At 43.7% G+C, this 19713-nt stretch overlaps 1 protein-coding gene across 2 annotated transcripts; it reads left to right on the top strand.

Annotated features, from left to right (window-relative positions):
* The first annotated feature begins 3361 nt into the window (after positions 1-3361).
* Positions 3362-17913, top strand: LOC106580578 (ELMO domain-containing protein 3). 2 transcript variants are annotated; one of them, XM_014161788.3, is made up of 14 exons: positions 3362-3465; positions 4215-4708; positions 5287-5347; positions 5493-5567; positions 6172-6246; positions 6363-6432; positions 6851-6913; positions 9205-9293; positions 9419-9542; positions 9646-9768; positions 12149-12279; positions 12415-12491; positions 12745-12872; positions 12951-17913. In XM_014161788.3, exons 2-14 carry the CDS (start codon positions 4668-4670, stop codon positions 13166-13168), a joined length of 1275 nt encoding a protein of 424 aa, XP_014017263.2. In that variant the 5' UTR covers positions 3362-3465; positions 4215-4667; the 3' UTR covers positions 13169-17913. The 2 variants fall into 2 exon arrangements, with proteins under 2 accessions (XP_014017263.2, XP_014017264.2); XM_014161789.3 differs by lacking the exon at positions 5287-5347.
* Positions 17914-19713: the final 1800 nt, after the last annotated feature.

Here is a 19713-nt window from a genome sequence, read left to right as displayed (position 1 = left end):
GTGCACGCCGAGGAACTTGAAGCTTTTCACCCTCTCCACTGCGGCCCCGTCGATGTGGATGGGTGCTCTCTGCTGTCTCCTGATCAGATCCTTAATTTTGTTGACATTGACCACCTCCCTGTAGGCTCTTGTCATTGTTGGTAATCAGGTCTACCACTGTTGTGTCGTCAGCAAACTTAATGATGGTGTTGGAGACGTAAGTGGCCACAGAGTCATGGGTGAACAGAAAGTACAGGAGGGTCTGAGCACACACCCTTGTGGGCCCCCGTGTTGAGGATCAGCGTGGCGGAGGTGTTGTTGCCTACCTTCACCACCTGGGGTCGGCCCTTCAAGAAGTCCAGGGCGGGGTTCAGACCCAGGGCCCTGAGTTTAGTGATGAGCTTGGAGGGCACTATGGTATTGAAGTCTGTGCTGTAGTGGATGAACAGCATTCTTACATAGGTATTCCTTTTGTCCAGATGAGAGAGGGCAGTGCAATGGCATTTGCGTCATCCTTGGATCTGTTGGGGCGGTATGCAAATTGTAGTGGGTCTAGGGTGTCGGGTAAGGTGGAGGTGATATGATCCTTAATTAGACTCTTAAAGCACTTCACGATGACAGAAGTGAGTGCTACGGGGCGACAGTCATTTAGTTCAGTTACCTTCGCTTTCTTGGGTACAGGAACAATGGTCGGCATCTTGAAGCAAGTGGGGACAACAGACTGGGATAGGGAGAGGTTGAACATGTCTGTAAACACTCCAGCCAGCTGGTCTGCACATGCTCTGAGAACTCGGCTTGGGATGCCGTCTGGGCCGGCAGCCTTGCGAGGGTTAAGACGCTTAAATGTTTTACTCATGTTGGCAACAGAGAATGAGAGCTCACAGTCCTTGTGAGCGGTGGTGGCCGGTGTTGATGGCTCTGTGTTTTCCTTCAAAGCAAGCGAATAAGGTGTTTGGCTATTCCAGGAGCGAGGCGTCGGTGTCCGCAGCGTGGCTGGCTTTCCCTTTATAATCCGTGATTGTCTGGAGTCCCTGCCACATATGTCTCATGTCTGAGCCGTTGAATTGCGACTCCACTTTGTTCCTGTACTGTCGTTTGTAGGTTTTCGCTCCAACTTCTAATAATTAGCTGGTTGATAAGATGAATCAGGTTAGTTCAAAGGAAATCAAATCAAATGTTATTGGTTGTGGACACATATTTTGTTGCTGTTATCACAGTTGCAGCGAAATGCTTATGTTTCTAGCTCCAGCAGTGCAGTAACACCTAACAATACAACTGGGATTGTAGTGAAAACCTACAGGAGGGTAGCTCTCCAGGAACAGGGTTGGACAGCCCTGGTACTGTTCACATGATACATGGGAAGAGAATAAGAGACAAAACCTATTTCATGAGTAAAGAGGGAAGGGAATGTATGACCTCGCAACATAGCCAAGTGATGATAAGTGAAGTAACTAAACAAAATAGACAAAAAACAACAATCTGACTACTCCATGACAAAGATGACAACCATGGTTCAATTCCCTCTTCCGAAAAAGCATTTTCTATGTCCTCAATTGTAACGTAGTTCCCATGCCTCAGTCTGTTTCTCTGTGGCCGCCTGGCCGGCTAACCCTGATGCTGGATGGGATGGAGAGCACCAGTCTAACTACCTAGTGTACGTCACTCCAGCCCACCCATGTTCTACCACAATGATGTCAAAGGTTTACATAGCTGGCATGCCAGGTGGGATCTGGTCAGAGATGTTATTTCTCAGAGTACATGTCCATGCTGAGCCCTGTGAGCTGACCACACAGCCAGGGACAGTCAGTCACCAGGAATAGCTGCTTTCCTACCAGCGTTTGCCCTTCGCCATTGGATAACTGTTAACACATTGGTGAACTAACCGCATGTATAGCTTATCGTAAAAGTTTTGGCAAAATGTTGAAAAATATTCAATTTGAGGTATTTCTACCCCTTAATATGTATTTAAAAGCAGAACAGCATGTGCATGTGCTAAGTTAGTCAACTAATACAATGTGACCTGGTCTAAGTGTTGGACAGTTTTGTGATTTTCCCTTAAAGTTATGATTGGGTGGGGTTAACCTGACTCTAGGGGCGTGTTCCTCTGCCTAGGCATTGCTGACGTCTACCAGATCTTACAACGCCTGGATAGGTATTTTACTTATCAGCTAACCACATAATTTGTCAAAGCAATCTGTCAGTCAATGACGTGGCACACAATCATTGGTTGATGCATGCAACATCTGAGCAGCGGAACGCAACCTAGATCTGTGACAATGTGAAACGGTCCATTTTTATTGTAATTTTTTATTACTGGCCATTCCACCACCACCCCTCTTCGGAGGACAAAAGTTTATTTGTTAAAAATACATTTTTGTTACAAATACATTTTTACATACATGGTACTTTTATACATAATATTCCATAACATATTTGTATTTTATATACACATTTGGATTCATAGGATTTAAAAAAAAACATTTGGATACATAGTGCTCAGACATGTCCAGTACACAGAATATATATTATTTTCAGATTAAATCCAATACAGATTAAATCCACTCCTCAATTGCTCTCATCCCATCCCACCTATCTCCATAGACCACCCTCTCTTGATTTCCTTGACCCATATATTGTTTAACTGTGCTGTGATGTCATACATAGATTCTGAATCTTTCTAATCGCATATCATCAACAGATTGTAAGTTTAATTGCTTTGCTAAGTGTATTATTATGTTGTTTATTGATTGACTATGGCTTTCCAGATCGCCCAACAGTGCTATTTGTAAGGTTAATTCATTTTAAATGCCAGATGTTTTTGAGGGGTTTGAAGGATGGACGATATGAAATGACGGTCACTTCATTTTGACCTGTAGACCTTCAGTAGGTCTACCATACAGCATCCTGCTATATCACAAAAAAGGGCCTCAGTACGCACAAACACGTGGCAGGTAGCCTAGCGGTTAGAGCGTTGGGCTAGTAAGGTGGAACAAATCTGTTTATGTGTCCTTGAGGAAGGCACTTAACCTTAATTGCTCCAGGGTTGCCATTGAAAATGGAAGACCCTGGCTATGACCCCACTCTCTGTGTGTGTCTCAGGGGCGAATTGGGATATGCAAAAAATATATAATACATTTCCATTTCTGATGTGTATTACACACATTTGTACATGTGTGAAACAAGACAAATATAAGCACCCATATATATTATCACACACACTTTATTTCTGGCCACTTTACAGGACAGGTGCATTATGGTTATATACGTTTTTATATTACCATAAATTGCTACCTATACCACCTATTTGCATTGTCCAGTACAATCAAGGTCCATTCTGGGAAACGTGTCCCTGGGTTAGCTTTAACCATGACGTAATCGAAAAGGAACCAGCACAGGCAGAGCAGGAAACCACAATTCCCAGAATGCACTTGACGTTAACTGTGGAAAGGGGGAAGGGAAACTGAGATTGGAGGGAGAGAAACTGAGGTAAAATCAATAGTATTAAACTATGATATAGACAATCGCTGTTGTTAGATGAATGTTTAAGAAACTGATGGAAATGTAAAATATCAAAAAACGTTTTTTTAGTCTCCAGAAGGCCAGTAGTTACTGTAGTTAGTGATATGCTTGTGGAAACAGATTGCATGATTGTGGAAAAAGGCTAGCTGGAGGACAGTTGTGAGCCACTGATGTTGTGTTAGATAATAGCCAGTTGCCTGTCTTCGCACAAATTATATGCAACAAAAAAAAACATGCATTAATGATGCATGTAGATAAATAACAAGATTGACCTGCCATTAAAAACAATGCTGGGATCTGTTAACAGTTAATGTACTGTAGACTAACTAGCAGATAGCCTGCCAGCTCAGTGGTCAGCCCACGTAGCTTCCTACAGCATACCGGTAGTTAGCTTAGCTATGTCAGTTACAGGGAACGTTAACCAAGTTTCAGATTGTACCTTGACGTTTTTCTTAAGCTAACCACTTTTTTGTGTAGGGTGTGAGTTGATCTTTGGCACTAGCTACAGTAACTCACGTTGGCCATTTGGTAATGTTAGTTTGACAGGTGGATAACGATTCTATGTACTGTAGCTAGATAATCATTCAATGAGTTTCGATACTTTCCCCAAAGAAAATAGAACGTCATTGATCAGTGTTTATGAACAATTATAATTTCGCTTTTGGCATTATTTTTATGAGCTACCCACCTTGTTTTTTTTCTGCCCCAAATTGCAGATATCCGTGACAACCAGTTTGACATAACATGTCATGAGTGCCCCCTATTGGTTGGATCTTGTCAAAGAGAAGGCCCACTTCACCAAGACTCACCCCACCTTGGTTTGAGCATTGCTATATTGTGGATGTGAGGTGCCAACATTGAGTGTCAAAGCAATGAAGCAGCTGGGAAAGAGAGAGGCCACCCTAGATCAGCAGTGTCCATACCCAGCTCTGCAGCCCCTCTAATGGGGCAGGATGCAAAACAAAATGTATTCAAAGACATCTACCTGTTGACTACTCTGGACCGAGAGAGCGAGAGGAAGGAAGGGGACGTTTGACAAGCAGTATTTGTGGAAAGGGACACAGCAGACATGGGGGTCTTCCCAATACCTCTTCTGACTGCCTCATTCTGGGGGAAAAGGCTTTAAAGGGTAGAGCAGGGATTACACACTCACACACACACACACACTCATGCCATGGAAGGGGACAGTGGTGTCACAGCACACACAGAGGTAGGTGGTTTAACCTTGCATAGCCTAACCTTTTAAAGGAGTTTAAACTGTGTGTAAACAATGTGATTGGCAGTCTCACCCGCAGTATATAATGAAATGGAACAGTGTCAGTCAAGTTCCAAATCAACATTTTGGGCTTCGTTGCAGTCTGTTTGATCTGTTCACGTTACCTGGATACTGGCTGTGTGATACCATCACAGGTGTAGACGGTTTGGGTGTGGTGTGGTGGTATTTGATCAGATTGCACATAGACCTGTTACTGCAGCAAGTTTCCATCTGCTTCACAGTAAAACCTCCTAGTACTGTATACACATCCATTTCGCAGCTATTTCTCAGGTGAGCATGGCTGAGTTCACTTTTGGTGGACCTAATTAACTGCAGGTATCTCTGTGTATCTATTGACATATCCTTAAAATGTGTGGTGTTTAGGGGACTTTTCTTCTCCCTTCTGTTTTTAATCCCCTTTGTTTTAGTGAGTGAAGGAGGAAGTAATGAAGCAGCTTCCCCTGTAGAGTGTTGACATGGGGAAATAAAAGGTGTCCACTACCAAGTAACCTAACAGTTTGCTCTCTGCTTAGCAATAATCTCCCTGCAGTGTCTACCTCACTGTCTGCCCTGGCACTGTGCCACCCTGCCCAGGTGAGAAGGCTACCGGCTGATCTTCTGCTGCATCTAATTCCACAGAGACGTTCCTGCACTCTTTTCTCTGGAGCTGTGTGTGTGTGTGTGTGTCTGAATCTGTGTTTCTGATGATGCCTCTTGTTCTGTGCCCCCCCCCCCCTAGGGTCTGAATGGAGCGTTCCATCATGAATGTAAAGAGACAGAGGAGCTAACCAATGGCCACTCCAACCACAAACCTGTGAGTACAACAACCGACCAGAGGATCCCGTTTAGAGATATGTTTTTTACAATGTTTATTGAGATGGAATTGTTGAATATACCTCTTGTGTTGTCAGCGTTATGGACTGGTAGCTTTTTGGTCCTGCTGTTGTATGCTGCATTATAGGGCTGGGAATGACCGGAGACCTCATGATACGATATTATCACAATACTTAGGTGCCGATACGATATGTATTGAAATTCTATATGTATTGCGATCTGATGTTCCAAACATATTGCTCACTATATGTCTGCTGCAGAGAGACAAGAGCCATGAGAAAACTAGTTTTGATCAGTCAGGGAAATAAAAGTGCTGAAAACATGTTGACTCACTATTTAAAAAGAAGATGGAGAATAAGCTATAGGATGAAAAATAAGGGAGTTTTGGCGCCAGTACAGCCAACTTGCGCTAGCTAACGCTACCTACAGTTTGTTTTTAACAAAATGATACTTGGAGTCACATATCGATATAATATCGTCCCAAAATAATATTGTGATATGTAACTATGAACCCCCCCATCGCTATTGCATTGTGTAACCTGTTGTTTTGTGTTATGTAACCTGTTGTGTTTCTGTATTCCCAGGTGATGAATGGACTGATGCCAGGTCATAGCGTCAAAGAGAACGCCAACAGTAGTTCAGTGCTCAAATCTCTGCCAGTGAGTTGCTCTATACTGGCCCAGAAACCGTCCATCACAGCACCACTGTCGCTGTTCTCTTTCTATTAGAGTTTCTGTGTTTACATATATTATATATTTTATTGGGATTCGTCTAGATTTCAGCTCTGAAGCAGAATGGCCTTCTGCAGTCCCTGGCAGCAGGAGGAAAGCAACCCAAGACAGAAAGTAAGACACACACACACACACACACACACACACACACACACACACACATACACACACACACACACACACACACAGTGGCCCCTCTTCCCAAAGGAACAACCATATATCCTAGCTACCAGGCCTCCCTAGCCCGTCCCCTCAGGAGCGAGGTTGGAGAGATGAGGGGGAGGGGCAGTATATGATATGGTTATGTCATGGTCTACAACAGGGTTTCCCCCAAAACTCAGTTCTATCCCCCCCCCAGGGCTGCACAGCTGATTCAAATAACAAACTCATCATCCAGCTGATTATTTGAATCAGCTGTGTAGTGCTAGAGGGGGTCACCATATCAACATGGCTGAACAATTCCTCCTCACTTGTGTATGTTGTTGCAGGTTAGCTGTGTGTGTGTGTTCTCCTCACCTGTGGGTGTTTTCAGGGGAGAGTGCGGATGTGGAGCAGGCTAGAGAGGAGTGGGAGGCTCTAGAGAGTATCCAACCAGGTGAGTTGTTGTTAGGGGCAACATCTCCCTACTCCCTGGCTGCCTGAAAGCTGTGCCTGTATTTCTCTTCCCCTGTCATTTGTGTGTCTGTATTCGTGTTTTATTTTTATACATAAGTCTGTAATGTCTTTGTTAATGTTTTAAATGTAAATTGTAAAGTATTTTTGTCTCTTAACGGGTTGGAACCCAAATCATTTTTGAATCATTCGTTCTAAACAGAACCATTTTTTTTCGTTCTGTTCCACTATTCTGACCAGCGAAATAAAGTTCTGAACCGGTTCGAACCCCAAAAAAGTTTGTCTTTCCTTTCTGTTCCTATTTTAACCTGTGAAATCCATATTTATTTTACATTTAGCTCATTAAATGACTTCACCAATCAGTGTGGATAGAGCAGCTTGCTGTGCTGCGTTCCAGTTAGTTGTTTCCATGCGTGAAGGACAGACGAGTGTAGAGCGCGAGATGCAATGGAAATGTTGCACATGGGGAGAGAGGGTGGAGGAGGAAGCTTGGCTCCACCTTCTTTCTATCTCTCCCCACCTGCAACATTTCCATTGCATCTCGCGCTCTACACTCGTCTGTCCAATTTATGTAAATAGCTTGCCCGCTCCATAGCAAGTAATTTAATGTTGAGCTAAATGTAAAAAAATACACACTTACTCATTCCAGGGTTTTTCTTTATTTGTACTGTTTTCTACATTGTAGAATAACAGTGAAGACATCAAAACTATGAAATAACACATATGGAATCATGTAGTAACCAAAAAAGTGTTAAACAAATCAAAATATATTTTATGTTTGAGATTCTTCAAAGTAGCCACCCTTTGCCTTGGTGAGAACTTTGTACACTCTTGACATTCTCTCAACCAGCTTCGTGAGGTAGTCACCTGGAATACATTTCAATTAACAAGTGTGTCTTCTTAAAAGTACATTTGTGTAATTTCTTTCCTCCTTAATGTGTTTGAGCCAATCAGTTGTGTTGTGACAAGGTAGGGGTGGAAAACAGAAGATGGCCCTATTTGGTAAAAAACCAAGTCCATTAAAGCAAGAACATCACAAATAAGCAAAGAGAAACGACAGTCCATCATTACTTTAAGACATGAAGGTCAGTCAATCCAGAAAATTTTAAGAACTTTGAAAGTTTCTTCAAGTGCAGTCGCAAAAACCATCAAGCGCTATGATGGAATTGTCTCTCATGAGGACCACCACAGGAAAGGAAGACCCAGAGTTACCTCTGTTGCAGAGGATAAATTCATTAAAGTTACCAGCCTCAGAAATTGCAGCCCAAATAAATGCTTCAGAGTTCAAGTAACATACACATCTCAACATCAACTGTTCAGAGGAGAGTGCGTGAATAAGGCCTTCATGGTCGAATTGCTGCAAAGAAACCACTACTAAAGGACACCAAGAAGAAGAGACTTGCTTGGGCCAAGAAACATGAGCAATGGACATTAGACTGTGGAAATCTGTCTTTTGGTTTGATCAGTCCAAATTTGAGATTTTTGGTTCCAACCACTGTGTCTTTGTGAGATGCAGAGTAGGTGAACGGATGATCTCTGCATGTGGTTCCCACCGTGAAACTTGGAGGAGGAGGTGTGGGGGTGCTTTGTTGTTGACACTGTCAGTGATTTATTTAGAATTCAAGGCACACTTAACCAGCATGGCTACCACAGCATTCTGCAGCGATATGCCATCCCATCTGGTTTGCACTATCATTTGTTTTTCCACAGGACAATGACCCAACATACCTCCAGGCTGTGTAAGGGCTATTTGACGAAGAAGGAGAGTGATGGAGTGCTACATCAGATGACCTGGCCTCCACAATCACCTGACCTCAAATCAATTGACATGGTTTGGGATGAGTTGTACCGCAACGTAAAGGAAAAGCAGCCAACAAGTGCTCGGCATATGTGGGAACTCCTTCAAGACTGTTAGAAAAGCATTTCAGGTGAAGCTTCTTGAGAGAATGCTAAGAGTGTGCAAAGCTGTCATCAAGGCAAATGGTGGCTACTTTGAAGAATCTAAAATATATTTTGATTTGTTTAACACTTTTTTGGTTACTACATGATTCCATATGTGTTATTTCATAGTTTTGATGTCTTCACTATTATTCTGCAATGTAGAAAATAGTAAAAATAAAGAAAAACCCTGGAATGTGTAGGTGTAGGACTGGACTCCTGTTCATAACGGAATGATTGGAAAATAATTTTGGTTCCAACCCCATGATCATAAATCCTCCATTCTATGTTGTATATGAGTCTGTTGATGTCTGTTATTGACCTGTGTGTATCCAGTGGTCAGTGAGGAGTCCAGTCCCACCCCTCTCATCTCCTTTAACGAGGCGCTGCAGCACTTCCAGACTACAGACCTTGGAGAGCTGCTGGTAAGGTCCGTCTGTCTGTCTGTGTATGGGGGTTTGAGGACTACATTGTAGATTCTCACTCTCACCAACTATTGAGAACATTTTTCAGTTTCAGTTTGTATTTTGTCCCCTATCTCTCTCCGTAGAAGAAGATCCAGCCCACCATTCGCAGGACGGGTCTGGCCACTTTCACACACTTCCTGTTCGGCCCGCCGCGACTTCACCGAGAACTACTGGAGGAGAGGGACCTGGTCTTTGCCATCGCACAGTGTAAGAGAGAGAGAGAGAGAGAGAGAGAGAGTGTGTGTTTAAGGGCGAGAGATGAGATTTGCAGACAATAAGAGATCGATTGTGTGTGTGTGTTCCTCTGTAGCTTCTCTGGATAACAGTCAGGCTGTACACCTGCGTGTTCTACAGACCATCTATAAGAGGCTGACAGGCAGCAAGCTGGACTGTCCTCGGTTCGGCACACACTGGGAGAATGTGGGCTTTCAGGGTGAGAGACGTCTCCCGCATCATACTTTATTTCAGAGGTCACCAACCTTTTCTGAGTCGAGATCACTTTCTGAGTCAAAATGCAAGCCGAGATCTACCGTCCAGATTTTCTTAAAAAACGTAAGCCTATGCAACATTAACCTATTAAAAACTGTAGCAATGAGGATTGTGCAGTAAGCTATAGGCCCAATACATTATCACTGCATATTGGCTTGCCAATGTTGTACTTCTCAGACCATTTAGAAATTATATTTCAAAGTTTTTGATATGATCACACTGGTAATAGATAATTTGTTGTATTACTTGTGAGGCACAGCTGAGTGAGATATATATATATATACTGCTCAAAAAAATAAAGGGAACACTAAAATAACACATCCAAGATCTGAATGAAATAATCTTATTAAATACTTTTTTCTTTACATAGTTGAATGTGCTGACAACAAAATCACACAAAAATCATCAATGGAAATCCAATTTATCAACCCATGGAGGTCTGGATTTGGAGTCACACTCAAAATTAAAGTATATATATATATACTACCGTTCAAAAGTTTGGGATCACTAAGAAATGTCCTTGTTTTTGAAAGAAAAGCACATTTTTTGTCCATTAAAATAACATAAAATTGATCAGAAATATAATGTAGACATTGTTAATGTTGTAAATGACTATTGTAGCTGGAAACGGCTGATTATTAATGGAATATCTACATAGACGTACAGAGGCCCATTATCAGCAACCATCACTCCTGTGTTCCAGTGGCACATTGTGTTAGCTAATCCAAGTTTATCATTTTAAAAGGCTCATTGATCATTAGAAAACCCTTTTGCAATTATGTTAACACAGCTGAAAACTGTTGTGCTGATTTAAAGAAGCAATAAAACTGGCCTTCTTTAGACTAGTTGAGTATCTGGAGCATCAGCATTTGTGGGTTCGATTACAGGCTCAAAATGGCCAGAAACAAAGAACTTTCTTCTGAAACTCGTCAGTCTATTCTTATTCTGAGAAATGAAGGCTATTCCAAGACTCAAGCCGCTAATAATAACAACGCAAGCTGATGGAAACAGTTTGCTGTAGTCAATCATTGCAGCTGCAGTGCTGGTTGTAGTGTGAGTGGAAGTATGGAGAAAGCACATTTTATGACTTACAAAAGTGTTGAACCTAATGTTGACAGTGCTGAGTAATAACATCTTAAACATGAAGTCATTATAAAAACAGCAGCTCTTGGCTGTTTTCGTTGAGTCTGTCTCTAGTCATGGTTTTGATATCTCATAGTATGAACTTTGCTGTGCGCTCAAGGCTTCTTTTTACAGCATGCTGCGAGGAAACTGCAGAGGGCTGTTGAATCAAGTGCACCTACTGCCAACAGCGCAAAGCTAATAAACAAACAGCAACGCGAGGCTTTATCGTTAGGTTCTTTACAGAAATGTTAGGTAATCGAATAGGAATGCCTTGTCAATCGACCAGTGGGTGACCACTGCTTTACTAGATGCCACGCTCACACAGAGATGAAAACCCTCTAGAGTCGATTGACGCACCGGTGCATCAATTTAAATGAAATGTAAAAAAACATCTCCATCAAAAATCTTTCAGTTTAAGAGATATCTGTTTTGTATTGGATGCGTTTCAATCCACCACACCTGCCAGTGTCACACTTCTGCATCTGTGGTGAAAGGTGGCAGAGCTAGAGCGGTGTTTGTCAGACCGTGAGACGTCCTGAAAATCTGTCTTCTCACATAAAGTCTGTAGCGTCTGAACTGTTTGACTTAGAAAACTATTATGCCCAGCCAATGGAAAGAGGAGACTTTCACGAACACGATGGTGTTCTCCGTTTTGCTCTACAACCCCCACAAGTGTCACCGGTGACTTGTCATGAAGGTAACCGGTAGAGGTTTTAAAAAACATTTGGATGTATGAAGGTTTTGTGCCTACCCAAAAAAGGGGTTAAATATTAATTTTTTTATCTCCTAGATTTAGGACAGACACTTCAAAACCTTGTTTCTTATGATACATTTTTGGACTGTCCTTTTTGCCATTAATGAATATGTTATTCAATGTTTCTATGGGCTTTAATAGTAAAGGCCAAAATCAATATTTTATAAAAATCATTTTTTAAATAAATCTTTTTTATACCAAAAGGGGTCCTAAAATTCCAAATCAAATAGCTAAATGATCTACTATGACCATCTTAACACAATTCCATATGTCAGCTTAGCACCCCACCTCCTACCCCAACATTTTACACTAAATCATTATCGATTACAGTTGATAAGATTTATATTTTATAAAGAAATTAACAAAACACTGAAATGATAACGTGTGCGTGTGTGTGTGTGTGTGTGTGTGTGTGTGTGTGTGTGTGTGTGTGTTTTCTGTGTAGGTACGGACCCAGCCACAGACCTGCGTGGTACAGGTTTTCTGGGGCTGATGCATGCCTTGTACCTGGTAATGGACCCTGAGACGCTGCCTTTAGCCAGAGACATCTTCAAGCTGTCCCAGCACCCCACACAGGTACATACACACACTGGCCACAAACTGTTCAGGTGAGGGCAGTTTCAAAGAAGTGGGGACATTATTCAAGTACGCAAGCACACATTTAATAGTCTATTTACAAACCTCGACTCTTTCTGCCCAATCTTTCTCTAGAACTTTCCGTTCTGTGTGATGTCCATCAATATGACCTGTATTGCCCTGCATGCACTCAGAGAAGAGGCCCTCTCCAAGTAAGTGTCCTGCCCTACTCCTCTACGACACAGACAGACAGACAGACAGACAGACAGACAGACAGACAGACAGACAGACAGACAGACAGACAGACAGACAGACAGACAGACAGCGCAGCGCGCGCGCCTTGGCTTGACAGTCACTCACAAGAGCTTAGTCACTTAGTTACAGGAAATCCTCACATTTGTTTGTGTGTGTGCATTTGTGTGTTCTTCTTTGTGTGGTTGTGTGTGTGTGTGTGTGGTGCTTCAGGGAGTGTAACCGTCGTCAGCAGGTAGTGGGGGTGTTGAATGAGTTCTACGTTGCCACGTTCCTGCACCTCTACCAGCTGTGGAAGAGCCAGCAGAAGACCGTCTCTGACTCCGGCTTCGTCCTGAAAGGTAACTCACTTAACCGAGTCCAGTTAACATCCCTCTGGAACACAATCACATCCCCACTGTGCCTCTGCTCCCCTCCAGAAGTGGAGCTGTTTGCCAAAAAGAACCCCAAGCAGATGCTGCGTCGACTGGACGTCTTCTTGAGGGAGAGGAGGTACCCGGACCCCACGGCCCAGCGACCCTCACCCTGCCTGGGGGGGAGAGGGGCCAGGTCTGAGGGAACCAGGGGCAAGGAGATGCACTTCACTGGAGTGTGTGAGCTACCACTAAACATGGAGGGAGAGGCCAGGCTCATCTGACACACAGAGAGAGTCTGTGAGTACGGCTAGACTAGTCTGAGCTAGAAAGAGAAAGAGAGTGTGTTTGTGTCAGTTGTGTGTGTAGGGACCCCACCAAGCTTTGACCCACTCCCTGCGGTCCTTTCCCATTGATGCTGTAAAACTGCTGTCAGATCAGTTTGTATGGAGTCACTGACTCCTCTCCCAACAGAAGTACTTGTCGGTGTGGCATGGGACTCATGGATGAATAGAAGATGTCATTAAATAGAGAGAGAGAATGAAAGGTTAGCGTTTCAAGGACTGGTCTGGGTGCAGGCTTTGCTCCAGACAAGCAAGCAGTAGCGCACCTGATTCTACTAATCATCCAATCATAGTTGGTTTATTGAGGCCAAATCAGAAGCTGCCAAACCCCAGGGCTTCTATCTGTCTGCAGCCCTAGTAGAGTTCTGGAAGGGTGTAGTGTCTCTGACTGTCTTCTACTGTCAGCAGAACTGTGTGTGCATGTTCTTGGTATGGAGATTAAGGTGTGTGTTGGCTATAGGGAGTTGAAACAGTGAGGCCTGTGTTTCTGTATGTAGTCAGGTTAATGTGCGTGTGTCTGGGTTCGGATTGTTCTTGTCCCAGTGCAGGTTAAATAGGCTGGTGTGTGTGTGTGTGTGTGTGTGTGCTCGGATGGTTCTTGTCTCAGTCCCAGTGCAGGTTAAATAGGCTGATGTGTGTGTGTCTGGGCTCGGATGGTTCTTGTCCCAGTGCAGGTTAAATAGGCTGATGTGTGTGTGTCTGGGTTCGGATGGTTCTTGTCCCAGCGCAGGTTAAATAGGCTGGTGTGTGTGTGTGTGTGTGTGTGTGTGTGTGTGTGTGTGCTCGGATGGTTCTTGTCTCAGTCCCAGTGCAGGTTAAATAGGCTGATGTGTGTGTGTCTGGGTTCGGATGGTTCTTGTCTTAGTCCCAGTGCAGGTTAAATAGGCCCAGAGCCCCTGGTTGTTTGGGGGATATATTTTTTAATAATTGAAAAACTATTTTAGTCCTTTCCTAAGGGATAGATGCCATAACAATACATGAAATAATACTGTATATGAAAATGATATATTATATTATGGATATTGCGATTGATGATAGTGGCAGAATGAGAGGGACTTCTTCTGCTAAGAAACTCAGGAAGACTGTTCAAATGATTCCCTGTTCCCTGTATAGAGTTCTACTGTTGACCATCTTCCCTGTAGTGAATAGGGTTTCATGTAGTGAATAGGGTTTCATGTAGTGAATAGGGTTTCATGTAGTGAATAGGGTTTCATGTAGTGAATAGGGTTTTACGTAGTGAATAGGGTTTCATGTAGTGAATAGGGTTTCACGTAGTGAATAGGGTTTTATGTAGTACGTGGGGTTTTACGTAGTGAATGGGGTTTTACGTAGTGAATGGGGTTTTACGTAGTGAATGGGGTTTGACGTAGTGAATGGGGTTTGACGTAGTGAATGGGGTTTGACGTAGTGAATGGGGTTTGACGTAGTGAATGGGGTTTCATTTGACATGAGCATTTAGACTGGTCCGTCAAGCCAACAGCTATTGGCTGGCGGGCGTGGCAGTGAGCTGGTTTAGTCTGACCAGTGATGGAAGTCGGCTGGGAGGTTTTCTACATACATTCCGTTTCAGAGCATCCAACTGGAGTTGATTGACCAGCGCCAGATAAATGTCAATCGTGTGTGTGTGTGTGTGTGGTGTGTGTGTGTGTGTGTGTGTGTGTGTGTGTGTGTGTGTGTGTGTGATATGACTAAATGGATAGTGCACACCAATTACACCCGTGCCTAACTGAAGGTTAGTGTCCAGAGAGGATCTTTTACTAAATGATGAATTGACAGTGATGATAACAGGGTGTGTCTCTATGAAGGTGTAAAGTAAGCAATCCCAACTCTGTCAGAGATCATACTAATAATGGTGTGTGTGATGGTACAGTATGACAGGGGAGCGTCGTCCTGCAGTCACAATCAGTAGCATGTTCAGGTAGCACCGGTACTGTAGCCTCCTTGTTGTTTTTACCTTCCTTGTAAAGCTTGTTTTTCTTGGTCATGTGGTCTGATTTACAGTCTTTAGCGTTGGTGCTGTTACTACAGTACATTCACAACATCCCCTCTACAACAGACATGTAGTTAGAGCTACTCAGTGGATTCATGGTTTGTGAGGTACTTGTAGATCTTCAGTAGCCGGTTCTTAAATAGGATCTTTGTCTTTTGGGATGAAAGCAGAACAAGCAGGAGTGTCCTCTCTCTAAGAGCAGATCGTCAGGGGTTAAAGTGTACACATCTAGAAACATGATATGATCAGCTACAATATGTAGCCTATCTTGTCTTATTGGGTTATTTACAAGCACATCACTATCCACATATACCCCTCCATTTTCAAAAAAGGAATACGTGCTGTTTTTTTGCCAAGCGTAAGTGTTTTTGTTAGTCAGCAAAATGTGCACTCTTCTAGAATGCTGGAGGTGTGTACAGTGTGAGTGTTGCTAGGTGACTATTAGGCTTTGTCTGTGTTGTATTTTTAACCGACCTCGAAAGAACAGGGCCTCTATCTCTGCAGCTATAATCTCATCATAGCCCTCGTTAATCTGAAATATTTACTAAAGTAATGTAATTTAACTGAACCTGTATTTCAGATTGTGAAGATACACAAAGTCATTTTATTTTAGCAGAAGTGCTTGTTCCAGTTTAGTGTGTGAATCAGGAAGTACAAAAGGTGATTGTTACTGTGTGATTGTCAGTAGGGTATTCTATTGAAATTAATCAGATTTATTTATATATAAAGCCATTTTTACATCAGCAGATGTCACAAAGTGCTATACAGAAACCCAGCCTAAAACCCCAAACAGCAAGCAATGCAGATGTAGAAGCACGGATGTAGAAGCACGGTGGCTAGAAAAAACTCTCTAGAAAGGTAGGAACCTAGGAAGAAACCTAAAGAGGAACCAGGCTCTGAGTGGTGACCAGTCCTCTCCTGGCTGTGTTGGGTAGAGAGGAACCAGGCTCCGAGTGGTGACCAGTCCTCTCCTGGCTGTGTTGGGTAGAGAGGAACCAGGCTCCGAGTGGTGACCAGTCCTCTCCTGGCTGTGTTGGGTAGAGAGGAACCAGGCTCCGAGTGGTGACCAGTCCTCTCCTGGCTGTGTTGGGTAGAGAGGAACCAGGCTCCGAGTGGTGACCAGTCCTCTCCTGGCTGTGTTGGGTAGAGAGGAACCAGGCTCCGAGTGGTGACCAGTCCTCTCCTGGCTGTGTTGGGTAGAGAGGAACCAGGCTCCGAGTGGTGACCAGTCCTCTCCTGGCTGTGTTGGGTAGAGAGGAACCAGGCTCCGAGTGGTGACCAGTCCTCTCCTGGCTGTGTTGGGTAGAGAGGAACCAGGCTCCGAGTGGTGACCAGTCCTCTCCTGGCTGTGTTGGGTAGAGAGGAACCAGGCTCCGAGTGGTGACCAGTCCTCTCCTGGCTGCGCTGGGTAGAGAGGAACCAGGCTCTGAGTGGTGACCAGTCCTCTCCGGGCTGTGCTGGGTAGAGAGGATCCAGGCTCTGAGTAGTGACCAGTCCTCTCCTGGCTGTGCTGGGTAGAGAGGATCCAGGCTCTGAGTGGTGACCAGTCCTCTCCTGGCTGTGCTGGGTAGAGAGGAACCAGGCTCTGAGTGGTGACCAGTCCTCTCCTGGCTGTGCTGGGTAGAGAGGATCCAGGCTCCGAGTGGTGACCAGTCCTCTTCTGGCTGTAATGGGTAGAGAGGATCCAGGCTCTGAGTGGTGACCAGTCCTCTCCTGGCTGTGCTGGGTAGAGAGGATCCAGGCTCTGAGTGGTGACCAGTCCTATTCTGGCTGTGCTGGGTAGAGAGGATCCAGGCTCTGAGTGGTGACCAGTCCTCTCCTGGCTGTGCTGGGTAGAGACGATCCAGGCTCTGAGTGGTGACCAGTCCTATTCTGGCTGTGCTGGGTAGAGAGGAACCAGGCTCTGAGTGGTGACCAGTCCTCTCCGGGCTGTGCTAGGTAGAGTGGATAGGAAAAACATTGCTTACCTCAAGACTTGAGACAAATCTTCTCTTTCTCTTCTTTGGATGTCTGTTGACAAGGACAATGGCTTCTCACTTCATATAACTGCGGGCCTTATCTTTTCTCTTTCCGTTCTTAGACACATAGTCCCTCGTGTATTCCACACCTGAAACACTAGTGAACTAATGCTGAAGCTGGTTGGCCTATGTATGATATTTGAAATGACACATGCTTCATCCACATAGCTTTATATCAGCTTGACTGCAGATCCACTCAATGTTGACTATGTTAATGACAAGCAAATGTTCTTGTGGCTGCGACAGCAGCCTTCGCTGTGTATTGGTGATTGTTCCCACCTTTGACCATGTCAGGATCATACAGGAACATTGTGCTGCTCCTCCAAATTTGATTTACATTCCCAAATCAAGGTTTTGGCTTGAATTCCTTGCATATGTTTCCACCCGTTAGGTCCTCATTTTAATTTCACTGGTTAGATCTCAGTTCAGAACCAATAGAAAACGGGTCTGTAGGCAGCATGCATGGTACTGAATATAACAAATCACTTCCTTAATCTCTTGCGCTTTATATGAAGGTATTCTACTGTTGCTGTTGTCGTCATTTGTCCCTGAAAGCATTCTATGACTGTACCTTGATTGTAGAAGCCCTATTTTATAATGAGTTATTTCAGAAATATGTGCTGATGTACAGTAATGTATTGTATGGAGAAACCTAAATAAATGGCATTTAAAACATAGCTATTTGCTCGTTATTTTTTCTCTGTGCTGTGATTTATTATTCTTGGTTTGCCTTTTTCAGTGATATTTTTAGAAACACGTAAGTGAACTGCCTAGACCAGGGTTTCTTAAGCTATGGGTTGGGACCCAAAGTGGGCCTGAGCATGTGATAGGTGGATAGTGAGTTATGAGTGAACATTTATAATCGCACAGTATTTCTTCTTAATTTGAGTCATTCTAGGACAGTACATTTCTCATTTGGGTCTCGAGCTGAAACGGTTTAAGAACCTCTGGTCTAGACTGTTCCCCAGTTTTGTCGAGATACTACTGATTCTAGGCCTATTCACGCTTCAACAAAAAAAATGGATTGTTAAGGCGTCCGCATAAATGGGTTCAGTTTGCTCCTAGCAGGACTCGGCCAGGAGAAGCCAACCGCTGTGCTCGCATGGACACACCCCCTAAAACAGATTCAGCCACTGCCTGATATTTTTTTTCTTCTTCTGTTTTCTTGAGTGCATGGTCAGGGGCCCGGAGCATAAATACTAATCATTTGTAGACTGCAAATTGACCGCAAGAATCCCAAACAGATATATTTGACTAAAACATAATCATTTCAAACCTTGTTTACATATGTATATGACCACGTGTCTCTGTATTATGCGTGGAAATACTTGTGAACAATTGTCTTTAATTAAAATCACTCTGAGCTGATTTCCTTGTGTTTTTACAGTCATATCCAACAATAAATCATATATATTTTTTCTTCTTTTGTATTTATTTTTGCTCAGAAAACTTTGGGGGCCAAATAAAACCACCCACGGGCTGGCAGTTGGGGAACCCTGCCCTAAAGCTTTAGTGGTGATGGGGTTTCTCTCGTAGTTTGATAGCTTTACCACTTGAGGGCAGCCTTTGACAGTGAAATGAAGGCTTGTACAAGGGTTCAGGGTACCAGGTTCAATTCCAGTCTGTTAAATTGGAATTTATTCTTCACACTAGAACAGTGTAGTTCCTAAATTAACCCCAACCCTGCACATTTTGTACAGTGGAAAGCTGAGACATTTAGCCATCGCGTGTGTATTTCAACCCCACATCAGTGAATCACACTTACTACAGAGGCTAAAATGATCTCCTGAACTGACAGAGGTGAAATGGATTTGAACCCAACCCTGATTACTACACATATCATACTACTTTACCCTCCCCATTGTCCCTTCATGTGATGGCCTGTGGGTTATACAACGTGTGATGAAATAAGAAGACATCTCCTCTAGTTCTGCATATTTCAGCCAGATCAACAAAAGTGTCTTTGGAGCGTTTGTGTTTCACGCTGTGGCCCTGAAGGGAGGCCGGGTTCTCTGGTTCACTTCAGATTCACAGCTCCAAACCAGCTTCTGTGTGACTAAATATGGACACAGTGTATGAACACCTAAGTGTTGCCAGTCCTCCGCTATTACATCCCTAAGCACAGCTCCCGTGTATTGGCTTGTTTGCCAGATATGTCACTGCCGCTCTAGTTTATTGACCTGTTGTGAGAGTGTCTTTCCTTCTGTTCAGGAATATGTGACTCAGTCATGCACATGGGTAGACCAGACAGACAGACGGAGCTGTAATGTGGCTCAAACCTCTCCTCTGCCAGAGAAGGAGAGGTAGTAGAGAGAGAAGCCAGGCAGGTTAGAGAGAGAGAGAGAGAGAGAGTCTGTTTTGGAGCACCTTAACAACTCTTTGACATCAGGCGCGTTCACATCCGTTAGGCTGAAGACCATCTGTGCCACAGGTACTGCGTTTGTAACACCAGGGTTGTGGGTTTGAAAAAAGTCTGA

The sequence above is a fragment of the Salmo salar genome, chromosome 20 (genome assembly GCF_965601325.2).
Source record: "Salmo salar chromosome 20, fSalSal1, whole genome shotgun sequence".
In the NCBI taxonomy this organism is placed as follows: Eukaryota; Metazoa; Chordata; class Actinopteri; order Salmoniformes; family Salmonidae; genus Salmo; species Salmo salar.
The sequence above is the reverse complement of the archived record's forward strand: the minus strand, read 5'-3'. Positions and strand labels throughout refer to the sequence as shown.

What these genes read in the sequence shown, in the direction of transcription:
- LOC106580578 (XM_014161788.3), top strand. Translation starts at nt 4,668, where the DNA reads ATGCCATGGAAGGGGACAGTGGTGTCACAGCACACACAGAG. An exon ending in GTGTCACAGCACACACAGAG is followed by an intron (nt 4,709 to 5,286) that starts GTAGGTGGTTTA and finishes CTCTCTGCTTAG; the next exon opens with CAATAATCTCCCTGCAGTGT. An exon ending in TCTAGAGAGTATCCAACCAG is followed by an intron (nt 6,914 to 9,204) that starts GTGAGTTGTTGT and finishes GTGTGTATCCAG; the next exon opens with TGGTCAGTGAGGAGTCCAGT.